At 44.4% G+C, this 23079-nt stretch overlaps 1 protein-coding gene across 5 annotated transcripts in view; it reads right to left on the reverse strand.

The window, feature by feature from the left end:
- Positions 1-23079, reverse strand: part of LOC124000291 (roundabout homolog 2-like) — a 228390-nt gene that overhangs the window by 54434 nt on the left and 150877 nt on the right. For 3 of the 5 annotated variants that reach the window (XM_046306560.1, XM_046306557.1, XM_046306562.1), the window contains exons 3-9: positions 17882-18039; positions 17625-17745; positions 17167-17305; positions 4460-4596; positions 3780-3791; positions 2923-3047; positions 1261-1432 (exon numbers count right to left, since the gene is read on the reverse strand). In XM_046306560.1, coding sequence (XP_046162516.1) covers positions 1261-1432; positions 2923-3047; positions 3780-3791; positions 4460-4596; positions 17167-17305; positions 17625-17745; positions 17882-18039 — 864 coding nt within the window. The remainder of the gene's footprint in view (positions 1-1260; positions 1433-2922; positions 3048-3779; positions 3792-4459; positions 4597-17166; positions 17306-17624; positions 17746-17881; positions 18040-23079) is intronic. The other 2 variants (XM_046306561.1, XM_046306558.1) reach the window with 1 other exon arrangement.

A 23079-nucleotide genomic window follows, 5' to 3' on the forward strand; every position in this document is an offset into this window, starting at 1 on the left:
ATCGTTCTCTGTTCGTCGTTTCCATAACGGTAGCTTTTTTTGAAAAGCCTTCAGGTTTTCCTCCGCTTCGATGATGTTGACTCCTCCGCCCTGCATCTCTCATATGCTGTTGCTACTCTGTTCTTTATTTTAGTCTTATAATTATCTATCCTAATGCCTAATCACTTTACCCTGCCTTCATGTACATTTCTACCTCAGATACCTCATTCCCCTCCCTGCACATTGATCTGGTACTCCCTGTATATACTGTAGCTTTATTCTTGTATATTTTATTCCTCTTGTCTTACTCTTTATTTTTACGATTATTTTTTAATTCTGTATCACTGGGCTCGTAAGTAAGCATTTCACGGTTAAGTATACACCCGTTGTATTCGGCAGATGTGACAAATACAATTTGATTTGATTTACTTGATTTGAGCATTAGGAGCAACCCAGGGCGTCAAAAACACTGTGTCTGAATCTGAAGCTCTTGTTCGTGAGCTCTTGTTGCATTTTTCACACTCAACCACTTGATCATTCCTTCAATCCTCTGTACTGTATACAGCAACACTATTTACATATTTTCCAACTCGCATGACAAGGTATGTTCTCTTTCCAAAAAATCCTTCAGCAGATGTTAATTCAATAATGTGTGTGAGAGGAATCCAGGAAATGAGTGAGAAAGAGAGAGAGCGATGGAGACAGAGATAGAGAGGGAGAGAGGCGTAAACAGCTCCTAACTGGCACTAGCTCAGCACTTAAGATAATGATGCTCTTTGAGAGGAGAGAGGTGTACATGTGACTCTCCATCAGGGAGTTTTCATTTGAACAGTTTCTCTCTTTGCAAGCCTTTCGTGGCCTCTCTCTGGTGCAACTTCCCACAGTGACATGCTAATGAAATGGATGAAGGCATTTGACCGATTAGCTCTTACAGCATTCAGCACATCTCAGCCAAGACTAATGCCAAGCATTAAACAGTCAGCCTCTGATGCAATTTATGCACCTTCAGTGCATGTGGTCAAGCAAGTGTGTGTGCTTGCACTTAGTTGTGCATTGTTCTCAGGCAAGGCACACAATTCTGTTGGCAAGGATAGCTCTGCAGGTGCGCATTGATATGACCACATCTACCAGTGTATGTGGTGTGTGTGTGTGTGTGTGTGTGTGTGTGTGTGTGTGTGTGTGTGTGTGTGTGTGTGTGTGTGTGTGTGTGTGTGTGTGTGTGTGTGTGTGTGTGTGTGTGTGCACATGTGTTTGTGCGTGGCATGCTCTATATGCTCTCACCGTCTGCCACCTCTAGCTGAGCCTTGGCCAGGATGCTGCCGGCCACAGTGAGAGCCTGGCAGGTGTAGAAGCCTGCATCAGAGCGCTGTACGGAGGAGATGGTCAGCTCTCCACTCACAGCCACTGACACACGGCTGTCTCCCTGCGCTGGCTGGCTGGGGAACAGCAGATCCTGGTGAGATAACATAGATTCATTATGAAAAACAGCATGGTGTTTAGTCCTCTGCTCCATAGAAAAAATGGCGAGATTCAATGTAGGCCCAAATGTTGACGTTAATAGTATGAGTGAATAGTAAATCACACTGTGCAGTTATGAGTCATAATTGCTGTCAGTGACAACCTTGGCAATACAATGTTATATTACAGTGTAGTCCCATGCACGGTGTCAGGACCTGGTTACGAACCCTGGTCTCCGGAATGAGAAACAGGCACTTAACCAACTGAGCCACGAATAGTCGGCAGAAACCAGAAGATGAGGCAGACACAGCAGTACTTGAGACGGTGTATTTAATGAAGTAAAAAATGAAGTTCTTCAGGAAAACATGTAACTCCACAACCTCAAAAGGAATCCTACAAGAACAACGGTAATCCTCCAAGACAAAAAAGGTAAATCCACAAGGTGGAAGTGATAGCATAAAAAAGCCTCAAAAGATACTCAAAAATAAACAAGAACAAAAAACAGAATTCCACAAGAGAGTCTACCGGGATCAACAAGAGTTCACAGAGTACTAGGGCTGGGTGCTAACAGAGCAAAGAACAGAGGAAAACAAAGGGTTTAAATACAATCAGGGGAAACGAGGCACAGGTGCAAATAATAATGGGGATCAATGGAAAACAAAAGGTCAAAAGGCACAATGGGGGCATCTAGTGACCAAAAACCGGAACAACCCTGGCCAAATCCTGACACACGGTACATGTACAAGGCAAGAGCAGACTGCATTAACTAAAACGCACCAACAGGTCAAACCAATCATCAGAAGCCTTGCTCTATTTTACTCCATTTCCATTCTCAGTGTGTGTTCATTACTGACTAGGATGTTATGTCCTTAGTCCTCCTATTCACTCACTTATCCTAGAAATGTCTGTGTAATTGAGTAGTAAGGGTTTGGGGTCCTCTATCTGCTCGGAGTGGTCAGTAATTTATACTGTGGGTGAGACGCAGTCAGCCCTGCCAGTGATGATGCCCTGCACTACCGGTCTTGAAGTTAAGTGAGTCCTCACGACCGCTCACACATAGCCTTGAAGTCTTTGCCTCTTTCTCTTCAATTAGATTTTTTTCCCATTCCGCTACCTGAGAGCAGACAAACGGAGGGGAAGGGAAGGACATTAGCCTGATCCCATTATGCCTACCAACTAATGCAGCAAATGAATGTAATTTCTTGTGAAATAAATTGCTGGTCAGAGCCCTGCAAAGTGGACTGATGATTCACTTCATTATGTAACTGTCACCATGCTCGGGAATCCGGAATGCCCTCTCTCGCTCCACGGCTCTATCCACTGTCCAATCAGGACCCAACCTTCATGTCTCAATTAGGTAAACAAGGAGAAGGTTATTTTTGTTTATGTGCATTGGAGGAGGCCAACACACTAAGGGGAACTCTCATGTATGAAAGCACACACACATTCAACAAGCACACAGTTATTCAAACAAGGGTTTCTTACCTGGCTACCCTCTCGTTGCCAAAACACAGTGGGTTGGGGGTTGCCCTTGGTCTCACAGGGGAAGGTGGCTGTGCGCCCTTCAGCCACGATCTGGTCCCGGGGTCGCACCACAAACAGGGGAGCCTCTGAAGGTCAAAGTTCAGAGATGTGAAACTGTCACCACAGCACAGCAGGAACACATTTAGAGAAAATTATGTTTATGTACACAAACTAAGCAAGGAGCGCTACAGGTTTCAGCTACAAGCTACAGGCTGCAGGGAACATGCAACAGGTGATTGTCTAGTAGTCTCTCTTAAGAGCCATTACTACAGGTAACAGACCACAGAAGCCATAGTTCCAGCTGGCCTCAAACCTGCATGAATGAGACCAACTCATGAGCACAGCTGCTTTAACACACATTCCCCCCTTCTAGTCTCTACATCAGAACTACTGCATATCAACTACTATGTCTTGATACTGTTGGAGAAACAAAGGGTTTTCAACTAACTTTACAACACAACTAAAAGGAGGACAGGGTTGGGTGGTTCAAAGTAAGGAACTAAATGTGCATGTATTAGTACTGTATTTTAAATAATCAGGTGTGAATGTGTGTTTTGCGTTTATGGGTGTGTATGTATGCAAGTGTAGGAACATTTACTGAGCCCTTTTAAGCATGTGCCTTTGCGTGTGTGTGTGTGCATGTGTGTATCGTTGTGAGAGAGAGAGAGAGAGAGAGAGAGAGAGAGAGAGAGAGAGAGAGAGAGAGAGAGAGAGAGAGAGAGAGAGAGAGAGAGAGAGAGAGAGAGAGAGAGAGAGAGAGAGAGAGAGAGAGAGAGAGAGAGAGTAATACATGCACAATGGGATCAGGTCTTACTTACCAACAGGGCGAGCTGGTGAAAGAACAATGGTGTGGATGGGTGAGGACAAAACACAAGACCGAGAGGAGAGGAGGAGAGGAGAGGGAAAGAAAAATAAATGAAAATCAGAAATGAATGACATATGGTGTTGGGTACAAAAGTCCAGCAGGTACGAATGAGGAGAGTGGGGTTCAGGCACCATGGCAGGTGATGGCATGGGGCTTAGGTAAAGGAAATAAACCTGGCATAATCTTGGGTTGGAAGGGTTTTATAGTAATACAATGTTCACATTGTCTTATGCACAGTCACAGATGTGGAAACATCATAGCATCCCCACTGACTCACTGTGCTTATGTACAAACAAACAAAGGCAAAATCAGAAAGCTGAGTTTCGCCTGCCCTTACCCTCTTCAACTCAAATACCCTTAAAATACCCTACCAGAGTCTCACTGCACCAGTTCTATTAGCATCCCAGTGGAGAGAGTGATGCAGGGTGTGTAGCACAATTGGTTCTGGTTAAGTTGCTCATCTTTGTGTGGAGGCTGGAGGTCCTGGTGTAAAGAGTGTAAAGAGAGGGACTGAGCCCAGCTCCAGGCTCACATCAGGGGGGCAATAACAGTCGCACGGACTCACCCTGCTGAGACTATTACCACAGCTCCAGGACTGGTGTCTGTCTGTCTCCTACAGTAGCATATACTCACCCCTGATGGTGAGGGTAGCCGAGACCTCCACTTTGCCCACACGGTTCTCAGCCACACAGGTGAAGGTGCCCTGGTCGCCAGCCGATGCCTTCTTGATCCTCAGGAGGAAATCCTCCTTCTCATAACGGACATCATATCTGAGGAAGAAGGAGAGAAGAGGTTGACATTACACAAGTCAAGCATGCATGCCAGAAAAGCAGTCCACTTCTGGGACATTTTAGAGTAAAGCTAACATAAAATAATAGGCTGTGGAGATAAGGTTGTTATGAAAAATAAAGCAAGGTTTTCTGAGACACTTAAAACTCCCCGCTGCAGAGAGACTACATTCTGCTACAGAGGAGGAGGAGGAGAAAGGGGGGCAATTGTGCAAGGCTGAAAGGCAAGGTAAAATGAAAGGTGCTTTCAGCTGGAACCCTGACTGTTCCTCTATTTCAATATTTATGAAGAGGAGGCACCCACTGTGGCGTGTGTGGGAGTGTGTGTGCTATGTGTGTATGAGAGTGAGCGAGTGAGCGAGTGAGTGAGTGAGTGAGCGAGTGAGTGAGTGAGCGAGTGAGCGAGTGAGTGAGAGAGTGAGTGAGAGAGAGAGAGAGAGAGAGAGAGAGAGAGAGAGAGAGAGAGAGAGAGAGAGAGAGAGAGAGAGAGAGAGAGAGAGAGAGAGAGAGAGAGAGAGAGAGAGAGGCTGTCTAATCCCAGAGCCGGCAAGGTTAACCCCCACAACAACTGCTCCTCGGGATCCGATGAGGCGGAAGTCGATTAAGGCAGCCAGAGCAGGGCTAACAGTTCATCACTCAGAGAAACACCAGTCCTAACAGAGCAGGGCTAACAGTCCATCACTCAGAGAAACACCAGTCCCAACTGAGCAGGTCTACCAGTTCATCCCTCAGAGAAACACCAATCCTAACAGAGCAGGTCTACCAGTTCATCACTCAGAGAAACACCAGTCCTAACAGAGCAGGACTAACAGTCCATCACTCAGAGAAACACCTGTCCTAACAGAGCAGGTCTAACAGTCCATCACTCAGAGAAACACCAGTCCCAACTGAGCAGGTCTACCAGTTCATCACTCAGAGAAACACCTGTCCTAACAGAGCAGGTCTAACAGTCCATCAGTCAGAGAAAAACCAGTCCTAACAGAGCAGGTCTAACAGTCAATCAGTCAGAGAAACACCAGTCCTAACAGAGCAGGACTAACAGTCCATCACTCAGAGAAACACCAGTCCTAACAGAGCAGGTCTAACAGTCCATCAGTCAGAGAAACACCAGTCCTAACAGAGCAGGGCTAACAGTCCATCAGTCAGAGAAACACCTGTCCTAACAGAGCAGGTCTACCAGTTCATCACTCAGAGAAACACGAGTCCTAACAGAGCAGGTCTAACAGTCAATCAGTCAGAGAAACACCAGTCCTAACAGAGCAGGTCTACCAGTTCATCACTCAGAGAAACACCAGTCCTAACAGAGCAGGACTAACAGTCCATCACTCAGAGAAACACCAATCCTAACAGAGCAGGTCTACCAGTTCATCACTCAGAGAAACACCAATCCTAACAGAGCAGGTCTACCAGTTCATCACTCAGAGAAACACCAGTCCTAACAGAGCAGGTCTACCAGTTCATCCCTCAAGGGCAGAGGGTTTGACATGGCTGCAGAGCATGGAACATTATGGAGCTGGACTCTACCCTCTAAGGGGCATTTTCTGGCCTCTGAAGCAGACAGACCAGAAGACGGTAAATCTGTCCAGTCTTCCATAATGTCTGGACATGAGACGAGCAGAGCACTGAAACAGAATGAGGGGGGTGGGGCCCCAGATACAAGAGGTGAGAAAAGTGAGGGGGAGAATATCGATAGAGCTTTCTGTCCGTTCGGACAGTTGGTGTGTCTGTCTGAAACTTGTGAAGACTCCAGTCACGTCACGTCTCTGACCCACATACACACCTCCCCGGAGGGCTGGTCTGGGAGGGATGGGGAAAGAGAGGGCGGGAAGGAAGTTAGGAATGAAGGAAGGAAGGAAGGAAGGAAGGAAGGAAGGAAGGAGAGAAAGAGAGAAAGAGAGAAAGAGAGAAAGAGAGAAAGAGAGAAAGAGAGAAAGAGAGAAAGAGAGAATGACAGGTCTGGAAGTAGGGCATGTTTCTGGAATCAGGGGGAAGGATGGAGAAAGGAGTGAGCAGGGAGTAGACAGAGAGACAGCCAGATGGAAGTACAGCCAGACCGACACTACTCTATTCTACCCCAGTCTGAGAGAACGTTCCTCACGGCCACTTCCTGTCTCGGATACATGATCCTGCTGAACACACAGATTGAAGCCAACATCTTAATTCTCTCCCACACCACTACTACTTCAGGGTACTTCCTTTAGAAATACACACAAAGTATATCATGGACTGAAACATATATTTCCTCTCATACAGATCCCAATAGGGTCAAAGACATCATATTGGATTTGACATTGGCAAACTGTGAAAGTGTTTTCAGTTACTGTGAAACTAGCCAGGCTAACAGAGTAAAGCCGGCTGCTGGGAGGGACAAAGAGTTATGGTAAATGTTGTTTTATGCTGTGGACCTAACCACATATTGACTCCATTGGCAGCGTAGTCCTCCTGTGACACCAAGCTAAGGACTCTAACCTCAGACTACCCTGCATGTCTAAAGCCAGTTGTGTAAATGGATTATTGCTCTGGACAGTTGTCCTGATGGCCACTTCAATTAGATTATGATACATAATAGTGGCCTAAATATATGGTATTGCTAGAGCTTAGGTCTTGTGTGGAGTAGCTATATATATACAATGACTGTTTCTATGAGTCTAGCTAGAACGGGTAGAATACTTTCATAAATAATTCATACCCCTTGATTTATTCTACATTTTGTTGTGTTACAATCTGAATTCAAAATGGATTAAATATATATTTTTCTCTCACCCATCTACACTCGATACCTCATAATGACAAAGTGAAAACATGCTTTTAGAAATTTTTGCAAATGTATTGAAAATGAAATACAGAAATATCTAATTTATATAAGAATTTACAATCCTGAGTCAATACATCATCTTTGGCAGCGATTACAGCTGTGAGTCTCTAAGAGCTTACACTCCTAGATAGCACAATATTTGGCCATTATTCTTCTAAAAATTATTCAAGCTCTGTCAATTTGGGTTGTTGATCATTACTAGACAGCCATTTTCAAGTCTTGCCATAGGTTTTCAAGTTGATTTAAGTCAAAAACTGTAACTAGGCCCCTCAGGAACATTCAAAGTCATCTTGGTAAGCAACTCCAGTGTGTAATAGGCATTGTGTTTTAGGTTATTGTTCTGCTGAAAGTTGAATTAATGTACCAGTGTCTGGTGGAAAGCCCACTGAACCAGGTTTTCCTCTAGGATTTAACCTGTGCTTAGCTCCATTCCGTTTATTTTTATCCTGAAAAACTCACCAGTCCTTTACGATTACAAGCATACCCATAACACGATGCAGCCACCACTACAGTATGCTTGAGAATATGAAGAATGGTACTCAGTGATGTGTTGTGTTGGATTTGACCCAAACATAATGCTTTGTATTCAGGACATAAAGTTATTAATTTGCCACATTTTTGGCAGATTTACTTTAGTGCCTTATTGTAAAAAGAATGCATGTTTTGGAATATTTTTATTCTGTAGAGGCCTCCTTATTTCCACTCTGTCATTTAGGTTAGTATTGTGGAGTAACTACAACGCTGTTAATCCATCCTCAGTTTTCTACTATCACAGCCATTAATAAACTCTGTAACTGTTTTACAACCACCATTGGAATCATTTTGAAATCCCTGAGAGGTATCCTTCCAATCCAGCAACTGAGTGAGGAAGGATGCCTGTATATTTCTAGTGACTGGCGTATTGATACACCATCCAAAGAGTAATTAATACGTTCACCATGCTCACAGGGATATTCAATGTCTGATTTTTTAAAACCTTTTTAACCCCTTTTTTACAAGGCATTGGAAAACCTCTCTGGTCTTTGTGGTAGAATCTCTGCTTGAAATTCATTGCTCGACTGTGAGTCCATGAAACTTATTATGTGACTTGTTAAGCACATTTTCTACTCCTGAACATATTTAGGCTTGTCATAACAAAGGGGTTGAATACTTATTGACTCAAGACATTTCAGATTTTCATTTTTAATTAACTTGTAAAAATGTCTAAAAACATTATTCCACTTTGACATTATGGGGTATTATATGTTGGCCATTTCGAATTCAGGCTGTAACATTATTTATTTTTTAAGTCAAGTATTGTGAATACTTTCTGAAGTGCATTCGGAAAGAATTCAGACTCCTTGACTTTTACCACATTTTGTTACGTTAAAGCCTTATTCTAAAATGGATTAAATAATTTTTTCCCCTCATCAATCTACACACAACACCCCATAATGACAAAGTAAAAACAGGTTTTAAAAAATGTTCATATAACATGCAATGTCACATTTACATTAGTATTCAGACACTTTACACAGTACTTTGTTGAAGCACCTTTGGCAGCGATTACAGCCTTGAGTCTTTTTGGGTATGATTCTACAAGCACGGCACACCTGTATTTGGGGAGTTTCTCCCATTCTTTGCGGATCCTCTCAAGCTCTGCCAGGTTGGATGCTGAGCATTGCTGAACAGATATTTTCAGGTCTCTCCAGAGATGTTAGATCGGGTTCAAGTCTGGGCTCTGGCTGGGCCACTCAAGGACATTCAGAAACGTGTCACTCCTGCATTGTCTTGGCTGTGTGCTTAAGGTCGTTGTCCTGTTGGAAGGTGAATATTTGCTCCAATCTGAGGTCCTGAGCACTCTGGAGCAGATTTTCATCAAGGATCTCTCTTTACTTTGCTCTGTTCATCTTTTCCTCTATCCTAACTAGTCTCCCAGTCACTGCCACTGAAAAGCATCACCACAGCCTGATGCTGCCACCACCATGCTTCACCGTAGGGATGGTTCAAGGTTTCCTCCAGATGTGAGGCCAAAAAGTTCAATCTTGGTTTCATCAGACCAGAGAAGTTTGTTTCTCTTGGTCTGAGAGTCCTTTAGGTGCCTTTTGGCATACTCCAAGCGGGCTGTCATGTGCCTTTTTACTGAGGAGTGGCTTCTGTCTGGCCACTCCAACATAAAGGCCTGATTGGTGGAGTACAGCAGGGATGGTTGTCCTTCTGGAAGGTTCTCCATTCTCCACATAGGAACTCTGGAACTCTGTCAGAGTGACCATCAGGTTCTTGGTTGACTCCCTGACCAAGGCCCGTCTCCTCCAATTGCAAAGTTAGCCGGGTGGACAGCTCTAGGAAAAGTCTTTGTGATTCCAAACTTCTTCCATTTAAGAATAATGGAGGCCACTGTTTTCTTGGGGACCAGACGGATAGCTCTAGTCTTGGTGGTTCCAAACTTTGATGGAAGCCAATATGTTCTTGGTGACCTTCAATGCTGCAGAAATATTTTGGTACCCTTCCTCAGATCTGTGCCTCGACACAACCCTGTCTCGGAGCTCTACGGACAATTCCTTCGACCTTATGGCTTGAATTTTTTTCTCTGACATGCACTGTCAACAGTGGGACCTTGTATAGAGAGGTGTGTGCCTTTCCAAATCATGTCCAGTCAATTGACTGTACCACATGTGGACTCTAAGCAAAGTTGTAGAAACGTCTCAAGTGTGATCAGTGGAAACAGGACGCACCTGCACTCAATTTTGTGTCTCATAGCAAGGGGGCTGAATACTTATGTGAATCAGATATTTCTGTTTTTCATTTTTAATAACTGTAAAAACTTTGTCATTATGGGGTATTGTGCATTTCCGAATGCACTGTATATCATCGAAAATCAAGAGCTTGAATACTAAAATATAGATACAGAAACACAAACAAAAAGGAGGAAGTAGAGTAAAGAAATTGAATTACGTGCATCATGCACTATGTCTACAAACATATATGGACACCCCCTGAAATTAGTGGATTTGGCTATATCATTTGGCTATTTCAGCAAGTAGAATGGGCTTGCTGAAGAGCTCAGTGACTTTCAATGTACAGTCGTGGCCAAAAGTTTTGACAATGACACAAATATTAATTTTCACAATGTTTGCTGCTTCAGTGTCTTTAGATATTTTTGTCAGATGTTACTATGGAATACTGCATTATAATTACAAGCATTTCATAAGTGTCAAAGGCTTTTATTGACAATTACATGGAGTTGATGCAAAGAGTCAATATTTGCAGTGTTGACCCTTCTTTTTCAAGACCTCTGCAATCCACCCTGGCATGCTGTTAATTAACTTCTGGGCCACACTGATGGCAGCTTATTCTTGCATAATCAATGCTTGGAGTTTGTCAGAATTTGTGGGTTTTTGTTTGTCCTCTTGAGGATTGACCACAAATTCACAATGGGATTAAGGTTCTGGGGAGTTTCCTGTCCATGGACCCAAAATATTGATGTTTTTTCGCCAAGCCACTTAGTTATCACTTTTGCCTTATGGCAAGGTGCTCCATCATGCTGGCAAATGCATTGTTTGTCACCAAACTGTTCCTGGATGGTTGGGATTCCGCAGCTGAATCAACTTTAGGAGAAGGTCCTGGTGCTTGCTTGACTTTCTTGGGCGCCCTGAAGGCTTCTTCACAACAATTGAACCGCTCTCCTTGAAGTTCTTGATAATCCGATAAATGGTTGATTTAGGTGCAATCTTACTGGCAGCAATATCCTTGCCTGTGAAGCCCTTTTTGTGCAAAGCAATGATGACCGCACTTCATTCATTGCAGGTAACCATGATTGGCAGAGGAAGAACAATGATTGCAAGCACCACCCTCCTTTTGAAGATACCAGTCTGTTATTCAAATTCAATCAACATGACAGTGATCTCCAGCCTTGTTCTCATCAACACTCACACCTGTGTTAACGAGAGAATCACTGACATGATGTCAGATGGTCCATTTGTGGAAGGGCTGAAATGCAGTGGAAATATATTTGGGGGATTCAGTTCATTTCCATGGCAAAGATGGACTTTGCAATTAATTGAAATTCATCTGATCACTCTTCATAACCTTCTGGAGTATATGCAAATTGCCATCATACAAACTGAGGCAGCAGACTTTGTGAAATTAATACTTGTGTCATTCTTAAAACTTTTGGCCACGACTGTAGTACCGTCATAGGTTGCTACCTTTCCACCAAGTCACTTCATCAAATTTCTGCCCTGCTAGGCTTGCTCCGGTCAACTGTAAGCGCTGTTAGTGTGAAGTGGAATTGCCTAGGAGCAACAACAGCTCAGACACAAAGTGGTAGGCCACACAAGCTCACAGAACGGGACCGCAGAGTGTTGAAGCACTGATCGTCGGGAGCTTCATGAAATGGATTTCCATGGCCGAGCAGCCGCACTCAAGCCTAAGATCACCATGCGCAATGCCAAGCGTCGTCTGGAGTGGTGTAAAGCTCGCTGCCATTGGACTCTGGAGCAGTGGAAACACGTTTTCTGGAGTGATGAATCACGCTTCACCATCTGTCAGTCTGATGGCAGTCCGAATCTGGGTTTGTCAGATGCCAGGAGAACGCTACCTGTCTGAATGCATAGTGCCAACTGTCAAAGTTTGGTGGAGGAGTAATAATGGTCTGGGGCTGTTTTCATGGTTTGGGCTAGGCCCCTGAGTCCCAGATAGGGGAAAAATGTACGCTACTGCATACAATTACATTCTAGATGAATCTGTGCTTCCAACATCAGTGCCCAACCTCACTCTTGTGGCTGAATGAAACCAAGTCCCCTCCACAATGTTCCAACATCTAATGGAAAACCTTCCCAGAAGAGTGGAGTCTGTTATAGCAGGAAAGGGGGGACCAAGTCCATATTAATGCCCATGATTTTAGAAAGAGAAGTTTGACAAGCAGGTGTCCACATCTTTTTGGTCGTGGTTTATATATTGTACATGCAGTCATGCACAGGTAAATGGCAATATATGCTATACTAATGCACTCACACTCACAGACAGCATACACAAGAGCATGAAGGCATGCCAAATAGCTAAGGTAACTGAGCTAAACGACTACCGCCCCATAGCACTCACTTCCGTCATCATGAAGTGCTTTGAGAGACTAGTCAAGGACCATATCACCTCCACCCTACCTGACACCCTAGGCCCACTACAATTTATATATTGCCATCACGTGGACTGGGACATGTTTCGCATTGCGTCAGATGGGAATATTGACGAATACGCTGATTCGGTGTGCGAGTTCATTAGAACGTGCGTCGAAGATGTCGTTCCCATAGCAACGATAAAAACATTCCCTAACCAGAAACCGTGGATTGATGGCAGCATTCGCATGAAACTGAAAGCGCAAACCACTGCTTTTAATCAGGGCAAGGTGTCTGGCAACATGACTGAATACAAACAGTGCAGCTATTCCCTCCGTAAGGCTATTAAACAAGCTAAGCGTCAGTACAGAGACAAAGTGGAATCTCAATTCAATGGCTCAGACACAAGAGGCATGTGGCAGGGTCTACAGTCAATCACGGACTACAAGATGAAATCCAGCCCAGTCACGGACCAGGATGTCTTGCTCCCAGGCAGACTAAATAACTTTTTTGCCCGCTTTGAGGACAATAAAGTGCCACTGACACGGCCTGCAACGGAAACATGCGGTCTCTCCTTCACTGCAGCCGAGGTGAGTAAGACATTTAAACGTGTTAACCCTCGCAAGGCTGCAGGCCCAGACGGCATCCCCAGCCGCGCCCTCAGAGCATGCGCAGACCAGCTGGCCGGTGTGTTTACGGACATATTCAATCAATCCCTATACCAGTCTGCTGTTCCCACATGCTTCAAGAGGGCCACCATTGTTCCTGTTCCCAAGAAAGCTAAGGTAACTGAGCTAAACGACTACCGCCCCGTAGCACTCACTTCCATCATCATGAAGTGCTTTGAGAGACTAGTCAAGGACCATATCACCTCCACCCTACCTGACACCCTAGACCCACTCCAATTTGCTTACCGCCCAAATAGGTCCACAGATGATGCAATCTCAACCACACTGCACACTGACCTAACCCACCTGGACAAGAGGAATACCTATGTGAGAATGCTGTTCATCGACTACAGCTCGGCATTCAACACCATAGTACCCTCCAAGCTCGTCATCAAGCTCGAGACCCTGGGTCTCGACCCCGCCCTGTGCAACTGGGTACTGGACTTCCTGACGGGCCGCCCCCAGGTGGTGAGGGTAGGCAACAACATCTCCTCCCCGCTGATCCTCAACACGGGGGCCCCATAAGGGTGCGTTCTGAGCCCTCTCCTGTACTCCCTGTTCACCCACGACTGCGTGGCCACGCACGCCTCCAACCCAATCATCAAGTTTGCGGACGACACAACAGTGGTAGGTAGGCTTGATTACCAACAACGACGAGACGGCCTACAGGGAGGAGGTGAGGGCCCTCGGAGTGTGGTGTCAGGAAAATAACCTCACACTCAACGTCAACAAAACTAAGGAGATGATTGTGGACTTCAGGAAACAGCAGAGGGAACACCCCCCTATCCACATCGATGGAACAGTAGTGGAGAGGGTAGCTAGTTTTAAGTTCCTCGGCATACACATCACAGACAAACTGAATTGGTCCACTCACACTGACAGCGTCGTGAAGAAGGCGCAGCAGCGCCTATTCAACCTCAGGAGGCTGAAGAAATTCGGCTTGTCACCAAAAGCACTCACAAACTTCTACAGATGCACAATCGAGAGCATCCTGGCGGGCTGTATCACCGCCTGGTACGGCAACTGCTCCGCCCTCAACCGTAAGGCTCTCCAGATGGTAGTGAGGACTGCACAACGCATCACCGGGGGCAAACTACCTGCCCTCCAGGACACCTACACCACCCGTTGTTACAGGAAGGCCATAAAGATCATCAAGGACATCAACCACCCGAACCACTGCCTGTTCACCCCGCTATCATCCAGAAGGCGAGGTCAGTACAGGTGCATCAAAGCTGGGACCGAGAGACTGAAAAACAGCTTCTATCTCAAGGCCATCAGACTGTTAAACAGCCACCACTAACACTGAGTTGCTGCTGCCAACACACTGTCATTGACACTGACCCAACTCCAGCCATTTTAATAATGGGAATTGATGGGAAATGATGTAAATATATCACTAGCCACTTTAAACAATGCTACCTTATATAATGTTACTTACCCTACATTATTCATCTCATATGCATATGTATATACTGTACTCTACATCATCAACTGCATCCTTATGTAACACATGTATCACTAGCCACTTTAACTATGCCACTTTGTTTACTTTGTCTACACACTCATCTCATATGTATATACTGTACTCGATACCATCTACTGTATGCTGCTCTGTACCATCACTCATTCATATATCCTATGTACATGTTCCTTATCCCCTTACACTGTGTATAAGACAGTAGTTTTGGAATTGTTAGTTAGATTACTTGTTGGTTATCACTGCATTGTCGGAACTAGAACTTTAAGCATTTCGCTACACTCGCATTAACATCTGCTAACCATGTGTATGTGACAAATAAAATTTGATTTGTTTTGATTTGATTTGATTTGATTTGCCTACCGCCCCAATAGGTCCACAGACGACGCAATCGCAACTGCCCTGCACACTGCCCTAGCTCATCTGGACAGCTCAGCATTTAACACCATATTACCCTCCAAACTCGTCATCAGACCCTGAGTCTCGACTCCGCCCTGTGCAACTGGGTACAGGACTTGCTGACGGGCCACCCCCAGGTGGTGAGGGTAGGTAACAACATCTCCACCCCGCTGATCCTCAACACTGGGGCCCCACAAGGGTGTGTTCTGAGCCCTCTCCCCTATTCCCTGTTCACCCACGACTGCGTGGCCATGCACGCCTCCAACTCAATCATCAAGTTTGCGGACGACACTACAGTGGTATGCTTGATTACCAACAACGACGAGAGTGCTTGCAGGGAGGAGGTGAGGGTCCTCGGAGTGTGGTGTCAGGAAAATAACCTCACACTCAACGTCAACAAAACAAAGGAGATGATTGTGGACTTCAGGAAACAGCAGAGAGAACACCCCCCTATCCACATCGACGGGACAGTAGTGGAGAGGGTAGTGCGTTTTAAGTTCCTCGGCGTACACATCACGGACAAACTGAATTGGTCCACCCACACAGACAGCATTGTGAAGAAGGCACAGCAGCGCCTCTTCAACCTCAGGAGGCTGAAGAAATTTGGCTTGTCACCAAAAGCACTCACAAACTTCTATAGATGCATAATCGAGAGCATCCTGTCGGGCTGTATCACCGCCTGGTACGGCAACTGCTCCGCCCACAACCGTAAGCCTCTCCAGAGGGTAGTGAGGTCTACACAACGCATCACCGGGGGCAAACTACCTGCCCTCCATGACACCTACACTATCAAGGACAACAACCTCCCGAGCCACTGCCTGTTCACCCCACTGTCATCCAGAAGGCGAGGTCAGTACAGATGTATCAAAGCAGGGACTGAGAGACTGAAAAACAGCTTCTATCTCAAGGCCATCAGACTGTTAAACAGCCACCACTAACATTGAGTGGCTGCTGCCAACATACTGACTCAACTCCAGCTCACTTTAATAATGGAAATTGATGGAAATTGATGTACAAAATGTATCACTAGCCACTTTAAACAATGCCACTTAATATAATGTTTACATACCCTACATTACTCATCTCATATGTATATGTATATACTGTACTCTATATCATCTACTGCATCATTCCATCTTTATGTAATACATGTATCACTCATTCATATATCTTTATGTACATATTCTTTTTCCCTTTACACTTGTGTGTATAAGGTAGTAGTTGTGGAATTGTTAGGTTAGATTACTCGTTGGTTATTACTGCATTGTCGGAACTAGAAGCACAATCATTTCGCTACGCTCGCATTAACATCTGCTAACCATGTGTATATGACAAATACAATTTCATTTGATTTGAATCCAATATGTACCTCAGGGTAGCATGCGTATGTTAAGTAGCATATTACATTTAATCTGCACTTAAGAACAGGACTCCGTGGGCTTTGAGAAACAATGTTAGGCACCGTGATCAAAGCAACGCTGTTGTAACATGTCAGGTGTTTACCTGCTCCAGCTTCAGCCTGGGACTCAGTAGTCCTGCCTCACAGTCCATATATCAACATGTTTCAACCATAGCCACAACAGGAATCATAAAAGACAAGAACGCACACGCAGGCACGTAGAGCACATAGGCACACACACACACTCGAAAGCATGCACACACACATATGCACAGAGGTGGAAAAAGAACCCAATGTTCATACTTGAGTCAATGTAAAGATACCTTCATAGAAAATGACTCAAGTAAAAGTGAAAGTCACCCAGTAAAATACTTGAGTAAAGTCTAAAAGTATTTGGTTTTAAATATCCTTAGTATCAAAAGTACATGTAATTGCTAAAATATACTTAAGCATCAAAAGTAAATGTACAAGTATATATCATTTCAAATTCCTTATATTGAGCAAGGCAGACGGCCACATGTTCCAGTTTTTATTTACTTATTTATGGGTAGCCAGGGGCTCAATCCAACACTCAGACATCATTTACAAACTAAGCATATATGTTCAGTGAGTCTGCCAGATCAGAGGCAGTAGGGATGACCAGGGATGTTCTGCATACGCACATGCACAAACATACGCACACACACACTATCTCTCCTCACCTGCCGCGGGGTATATCCACATTATCCTTTCTCCAGCGTAGAGAGGGAGGTGGGTCTCCCTGCACCTGACACTTGAGCTCCACACTCTCCTCCACCAGGACTACCTGGTTCATCAGCCGACGCACAAAAGTGGGTCTCTCTGGAAAACCACAAAACACATAGACAGACAAGTAATCTAATAATATATATATATATATATATGCCATTTAGCAGACGCTTTTATCCAAAGCGACTTACAGTCATGTGTGCATACATTCTACGTATGGGTGGTCCCGGGGATCAAACCCACTACCCTGGCGTTACAAGCGCCATGATCTACCAACTGAGCTACAGAAGGACCAGACAGTAGTCTATAAGCTTTCTAAGCAAGGTTTTAAAACATAAACAGATAGCATGTAGTAACTGCAGCCATTACAGGTAAGTACAGAGAGAAGTGTCTGTCCAGTATCTGTCCTTACCGAACACAGAGAGCTGAGCCGTCTCACTGTCTCTCTCCCCCACCATGTTGGTGGCCACACACACGTACATCCCTGCATCACTCTTCCTGGTGTTGGAGATGGTCAACTTCCCTCCACGAATCTGGCAGTCAAAGAGAGATGGCTCAACAAAGTCTGCATCAGATAATCTGGGATGGGGGGTCATTTAATCTGTATATTTTAGCTCTACATAATGAGAGCAGACACAGAGGACCGGGTCCTCGGGACGTAGTACTCACAGTGATCCTGTCATCTTTGAGGTCCAGACGGGCCTTGTCTTTCCTCCAGAAGGTGGTGGGCTCTGGGTGCCCACGAGGAGGCTGGCACTCCAGGGTGGCAGGCTCCTCCACCGCCACCACCAAGTCCTGGGGATTCTGTCTGAAGTCATCACGCAACACTGGGAGAAATATATATTTAGAGAGAGAGGGGGGAATGAGGGTCTTTCTAAGCAAGGTTTTTAGGTGGTTCATCCCGCAACATTTGTGGACATAATCCACAGTACTTCTACTTTGAGGATAAACCAAAACAAATGCATGGACTGCACACTGTAAAATGACATGTAAATACAGTACAGTGTAGAAATTAGATCCATTCTGTCAGTCAGTAATAGAGTCCAGGTACGGCAGATAGAGTATATTGTGGTGCGAATAACTGGAGGCGAGTCAGAGCCAGAGCCAGAGCCCAGAGCCAGAGCCAGAGCCCAGAGCCAGAGCCCAGAGCCCAGAGCCAGAGCCCAGAGCCAGAGCCCAGAGCCAGAGCCCAGAGCCCAGAGCCAGAGCCCAGAGCCAGAGCCCAGAGCCAGAGCCTAGAGCCCAGAGCCCAGAGCCAGAGCCCAGAGCCAGAGCCCAGAGCCAGAGCCAGAGCCCAGAGCCAGAGCCAGAGGCCAGAGCCAGAGACCAGAGCCCAGAGCCAGAGCCCAGAGCCCAGAGCCAGAGCCAGAGCCCAGAGCCAGAGCCAGAGCCAGAGCCAGAGCCAGAGCCCAGAGCCAGAGCCCAGAGCCAGAGCCAGAGCCAGAGCCAGAGCCAGAGCCAGAGCCAGAGCCAGAGCCAGAGCCCAGAGCCCAGAGCCCAGAGCCAGAGCCAGAGCCCAGAGCCAGAGCCAGAGCCCAGAGCAGATCTCTAGTCAAACAGGAACTGTGTGGGTTGGTGTCAGAGCCCAGAGGCTGCACTGTCAATCACAGTCAGCTGTGGAAGACGAGCTCATGGGTGTCTCAGTCACACAGGCCTAGCCAGGTCTATAGAGCTATATGGCTGGGTGGGTTCTGTCCATAGAATTAGGAATTATATTTATTTTTTGTATTTTTTACTTACTTAGTAATTTAATAGGATCTCTATGGTTCTGTCACTGTCACACATTACTCCTCTCCTCACTCAGACAAGCCCTTCTTGCTCCTCTTCCTCCCACTCCAGTCACTCCTGCTGTGCCACATCAAACATGGCACCTCCCAAAAGTGGGATATTCCAAATGAAAAGTGGATACAACACAACTCACAAGCCGTATATCCCAAAAATGCCCACATTCCAGCTGTATTTGTTTCCCACCAGTGATGACAAAAAGAAAACTCACAACAGTGGGAGGGCACACATTTTGATCAGCAATAAGGGAATTTAGATGCAATAATGCACACCTCTGAGAGGGTAGCAACCCAACGCAATGAGATGCCCTCACAGATGCCCTCTGTTCATGGCCAATCACGCTGGTGTGTGTTCTGATTTGAAGACATTGAAAGTCAAGCCCCCTCCCTGCAGTAGAAGCCATGCATAGTGTGTTGTCAGGGTGTAATTATTTCAGAAATAGGGGCCCACCGCTGTCTACCGCTGTCTGATTGGGTATCACTCAATTATTTCAAACAGCAGTTCAGAGTTGGCTGTCTACATTTATCCTGTCAGGATATAGGACGATTCTGAAATGGGCTTCAATCAGTGGCAGTCGGTGATGTTTAAGATGAGGGAGGATGATAATTTTTTTAATGAGCATGGCCTTATTTATAGTAGAGCATATTGGATGACTGCTATTCATATTCCATTCACCCAGCTCAATGTAACATCGATAGGTTTATGTTACTACATCATACTCTAATTCCCCTTTACCCATCATGAGGTTGCTAAGTGAAGTGAGATAATTTTTTGTAAACAAGGTGACAGCCAGTGATACATTCAATACTGCCTTGCACACTCTTGTCTGCATCCAGCTGATCTAGGGTGAAATCAGTAGTCCTACAATTGCAAATTAGAGTTTCTATTGGACAAATTCAGGTATGTTTCTCCCCGTTCCGTTCCGTTTGCTTTCGTTTAAGAAAAGTTTTTCAACAGAATCGGCAGAATGAATACACACCTGATCACATGCAAACACAGTTCACTTTCATAGCAGCCACATAAAAACTGCATGATCACTTTGAAATAGAATTCCTTCTCGCAACTAGGAATTCTCCTCCTCTCACCTTTTCCCTTCACCTGTGGACTTCAGTGCACAACACATCACTGTCTGTGACCAGGCAAAATAATTTTTGCCAAGCCAAACCTTCATATTATAACTGCTAACTACTACACACAGCCTACCTTTTCACCTCATAGTCTACATACTAAAACTAACGCATTAGTCAACCCGCTATAATCATGCAGTACAGTTTAGCAGTTGTAATGGTGGGCTCCAGTGGCAATACATTTATAAAACCAAAAGCAAACCTTGACTTGACGTGCTTCTACACCTGCCTTGCTTGCTGTTTGGGGTTTTAGGCTGGGTTTCTGTAAAGCACTTTGAGATATCAGCTGATGTACGAAGGGCTATATAAATTGATTTGATTTGATTCAATTTGATTTGAAAGAGTTCCAGTGTTGGATAACCATTGCCAGCTAGCTAACATGGCATCCCTCTCTGTTTGACCCGGGTGTTCGCTAGCTAAGTAAGTGAAAGTGAAAAAAATACAATGAAATATAGCTAGATTGCTAGATCGCTAGATCGCTCGCTCTCTTGCTTCATAGCATCCCTCTCTGTTTGAGCCGGATGTTTGAGTAGGCTTAACTAGCTAGCTAGCTACATTCACAGGATAAGTGAAAGTGAAAGTTTAAAATAATTCAACCAAATTTAGGTAATTCTCACTCTCGCTTTCTCTCAATTCAAGTCAATTCACTTTATTGGCATGACATAACAATATACATATTGCCATAGCTTACTTTAGATATTTACAATATTACAACAATAAGAATCAAAATTGTCAGCGGGACAACAGTAGCAACAATAACCAAGGGTCAAAATAACCATACAGTAGAGAAAATGTGCAGGTTGATTAGTCTGTCCCTCATCTTATGACAGGCAGCAATGTAGTGCGCTGCCAACCCACAGCTCTCCGTGTCTTCTCAAAACAGGATGGGTAGCCTATTCTTATCAGAGAGGTCTTTGAAACCTTGAAAAAGCCTGTACTTTGCCAAGGATTTTCTAAGGTTTTGATCAGTAACCATGGTCAAATAGTTAGCCACGGTGTATTGTCGATATAGGGCCAGATAGCTCTGCATTTCTTTGTGCTTGTGCTTGTGTTTCCCAATAAGCAATGTAGTTTTGTTTTGATTGTGTTGTAATTTCTTTATTCTGATTGATTGGATGTCCTGGTCTTGAGGCTTCAGTGTGTTAGTAGAACAGGTTTGTGAACTCAGCCCCAGGACCAGCTAGATGAGGGGACTTTCTTTGCTCAGCTCTTGGCATTGCAGGGCTTGGTAATGATATGAGAGGGGGGGCCACAGTACTTTAGATGTTTCCAAAACTGAACTGCTCTTTTATGAGTTTTTATTATTAGTGGATATTGGCCTAATTCTGCCCTGTATGCATTGTTTGTAGTTTTCCTCTGGACATGTAGGAGAATATAAGAGAGAATACTCTGCATGCAGGGTTTCAATGGGGTGTTTGTCCCATTTTGTGAAATCTTGTTTTGCAAGTGGACACCACACCTCGCGGGCATAAAGTGCAATTGGTTCAATGACACATTCAATTAGTTTTAGCCAAATTTTAAAAGGTATTTCAATTTGAATATGTTTTTAATGGCATAGAATGCCCTGCGTGCTTTCTCTCTCAGTTCATTCACTGCATCATTATGGTCTCCAGTTGAGATTATTTTGTGCAGTGGGAGACAGCAGGCATAGGTCATCTGTGAAGAGAAGGCATTTAACCTCTGAATTGTGAAGACTAACACCAGGGGCTGTGGATTTTTCTAGAATATTGGCCAATTCGTTGATGTAAATATTGAAGAGTGCAGGGCTCAGATTGCAACCCTGGCGAAGGCCACGCCGCTGGTTAAAGAATTATGTTATTTTCCTGACGATTTTAATGCTGCACGTATTGCCAGTAAACATTGATTGAATTATGTCATATGTTTTACCCCTACACCAAGTTCAATAACTTTGTAGAACAGTCCTGTATGCCAAATAGAATCAAATGCTTTATGGAAGTAGATAAAGCAAGCGTATATTTTGGTATTATTTTGGTGTACATGTTTATCTATCAGGCTGTGTAGGGTGTAAATATGATCAGTCGTGCGATGTGTTGGTATGAATCCAATTGGGCTTTTACTCAAGACATTGTGCTTATTAAGGAAGTTTAGAACTCTTTCATTTATAATACTACATAAAACCTTCCCCAGGTTACTGTTCACACAAATCCCTCTGTAATTGTTAGGGTCAAATTTGTCTATTTTCTTAAAGATTGGGGTTATGAGTCCTTGATTCCAGATGTCAGGGTAGTAACCTACACTCAGGATCAAATTAAACAGTTTTATTATAGCCAATTGAAATTATGCACTTCTGAGTTTGAGCATCTCATTTAGGATGCCATCAGATCTGCATGCTTTTTAAAATGTGAGGGTCTGATGTTTCATATAGAGCTCCTGGTCAGTAATTGGGGAGTTCAATGGATTTTAATTGTCCTTTATAGTTTTGTCTAATCCATTCAACTTCTCTTGAGTTTTGGCATTGCTCTGTATTTGTGTCATTTTGAACGGTGTTGTAGAGTGTTTTAAAATGGGTTGTCCATATGTCACAATTTTGTATCGCTAATTATTTCTCTCTCTCTCTCTCTCTCTCTCTCTCTCTCTCTCTCTCTCTCTCTCTCTCTCTCTCTCTCTCTCTCTCTCTCTCTCTCTCTCTCTCTCTCTCTCTCTCTCTCTCTCTCTCTCTCTCTCTCTCTCTCTCTCTTGCTTTTCCTTAATTTTGGAAGAAATTACCTTGTCCAAAATTGTTCAACTATTGTCTTTCTCTCTCTTTGATTCAACCACTCACCGCATTTTATTTTTTTAAATGTACTTAACCTTTATTTAACCAGGTAGGCTAGTTGAGAACAAGTTCTCATTTGCAACTGCGACCTGGCCAAGATAAAGCATAGCAATTTGACACATACAACAACACAGAGTTACACATGGAAAAAACAAAACATAGTCAATAATACAGTAGAA

Source organism: Oncorhynchus gorbuscha, linkage group LG16, assembly GCF_021184085.1.
Source record: "Oncorhynchus gorbuscha isolate QuinsamMale2020 ecotype Even-year linkage group LG16, OgorEven_v1.0, whole genome shotgun sequence".
Lineage (NCBI taxonomy): Eukaryota > Metazoa > Chordata > Actinopteri > Salmoniformes > Salmonidae > Oncorhynchus > Oncorhynchus gorbuscha.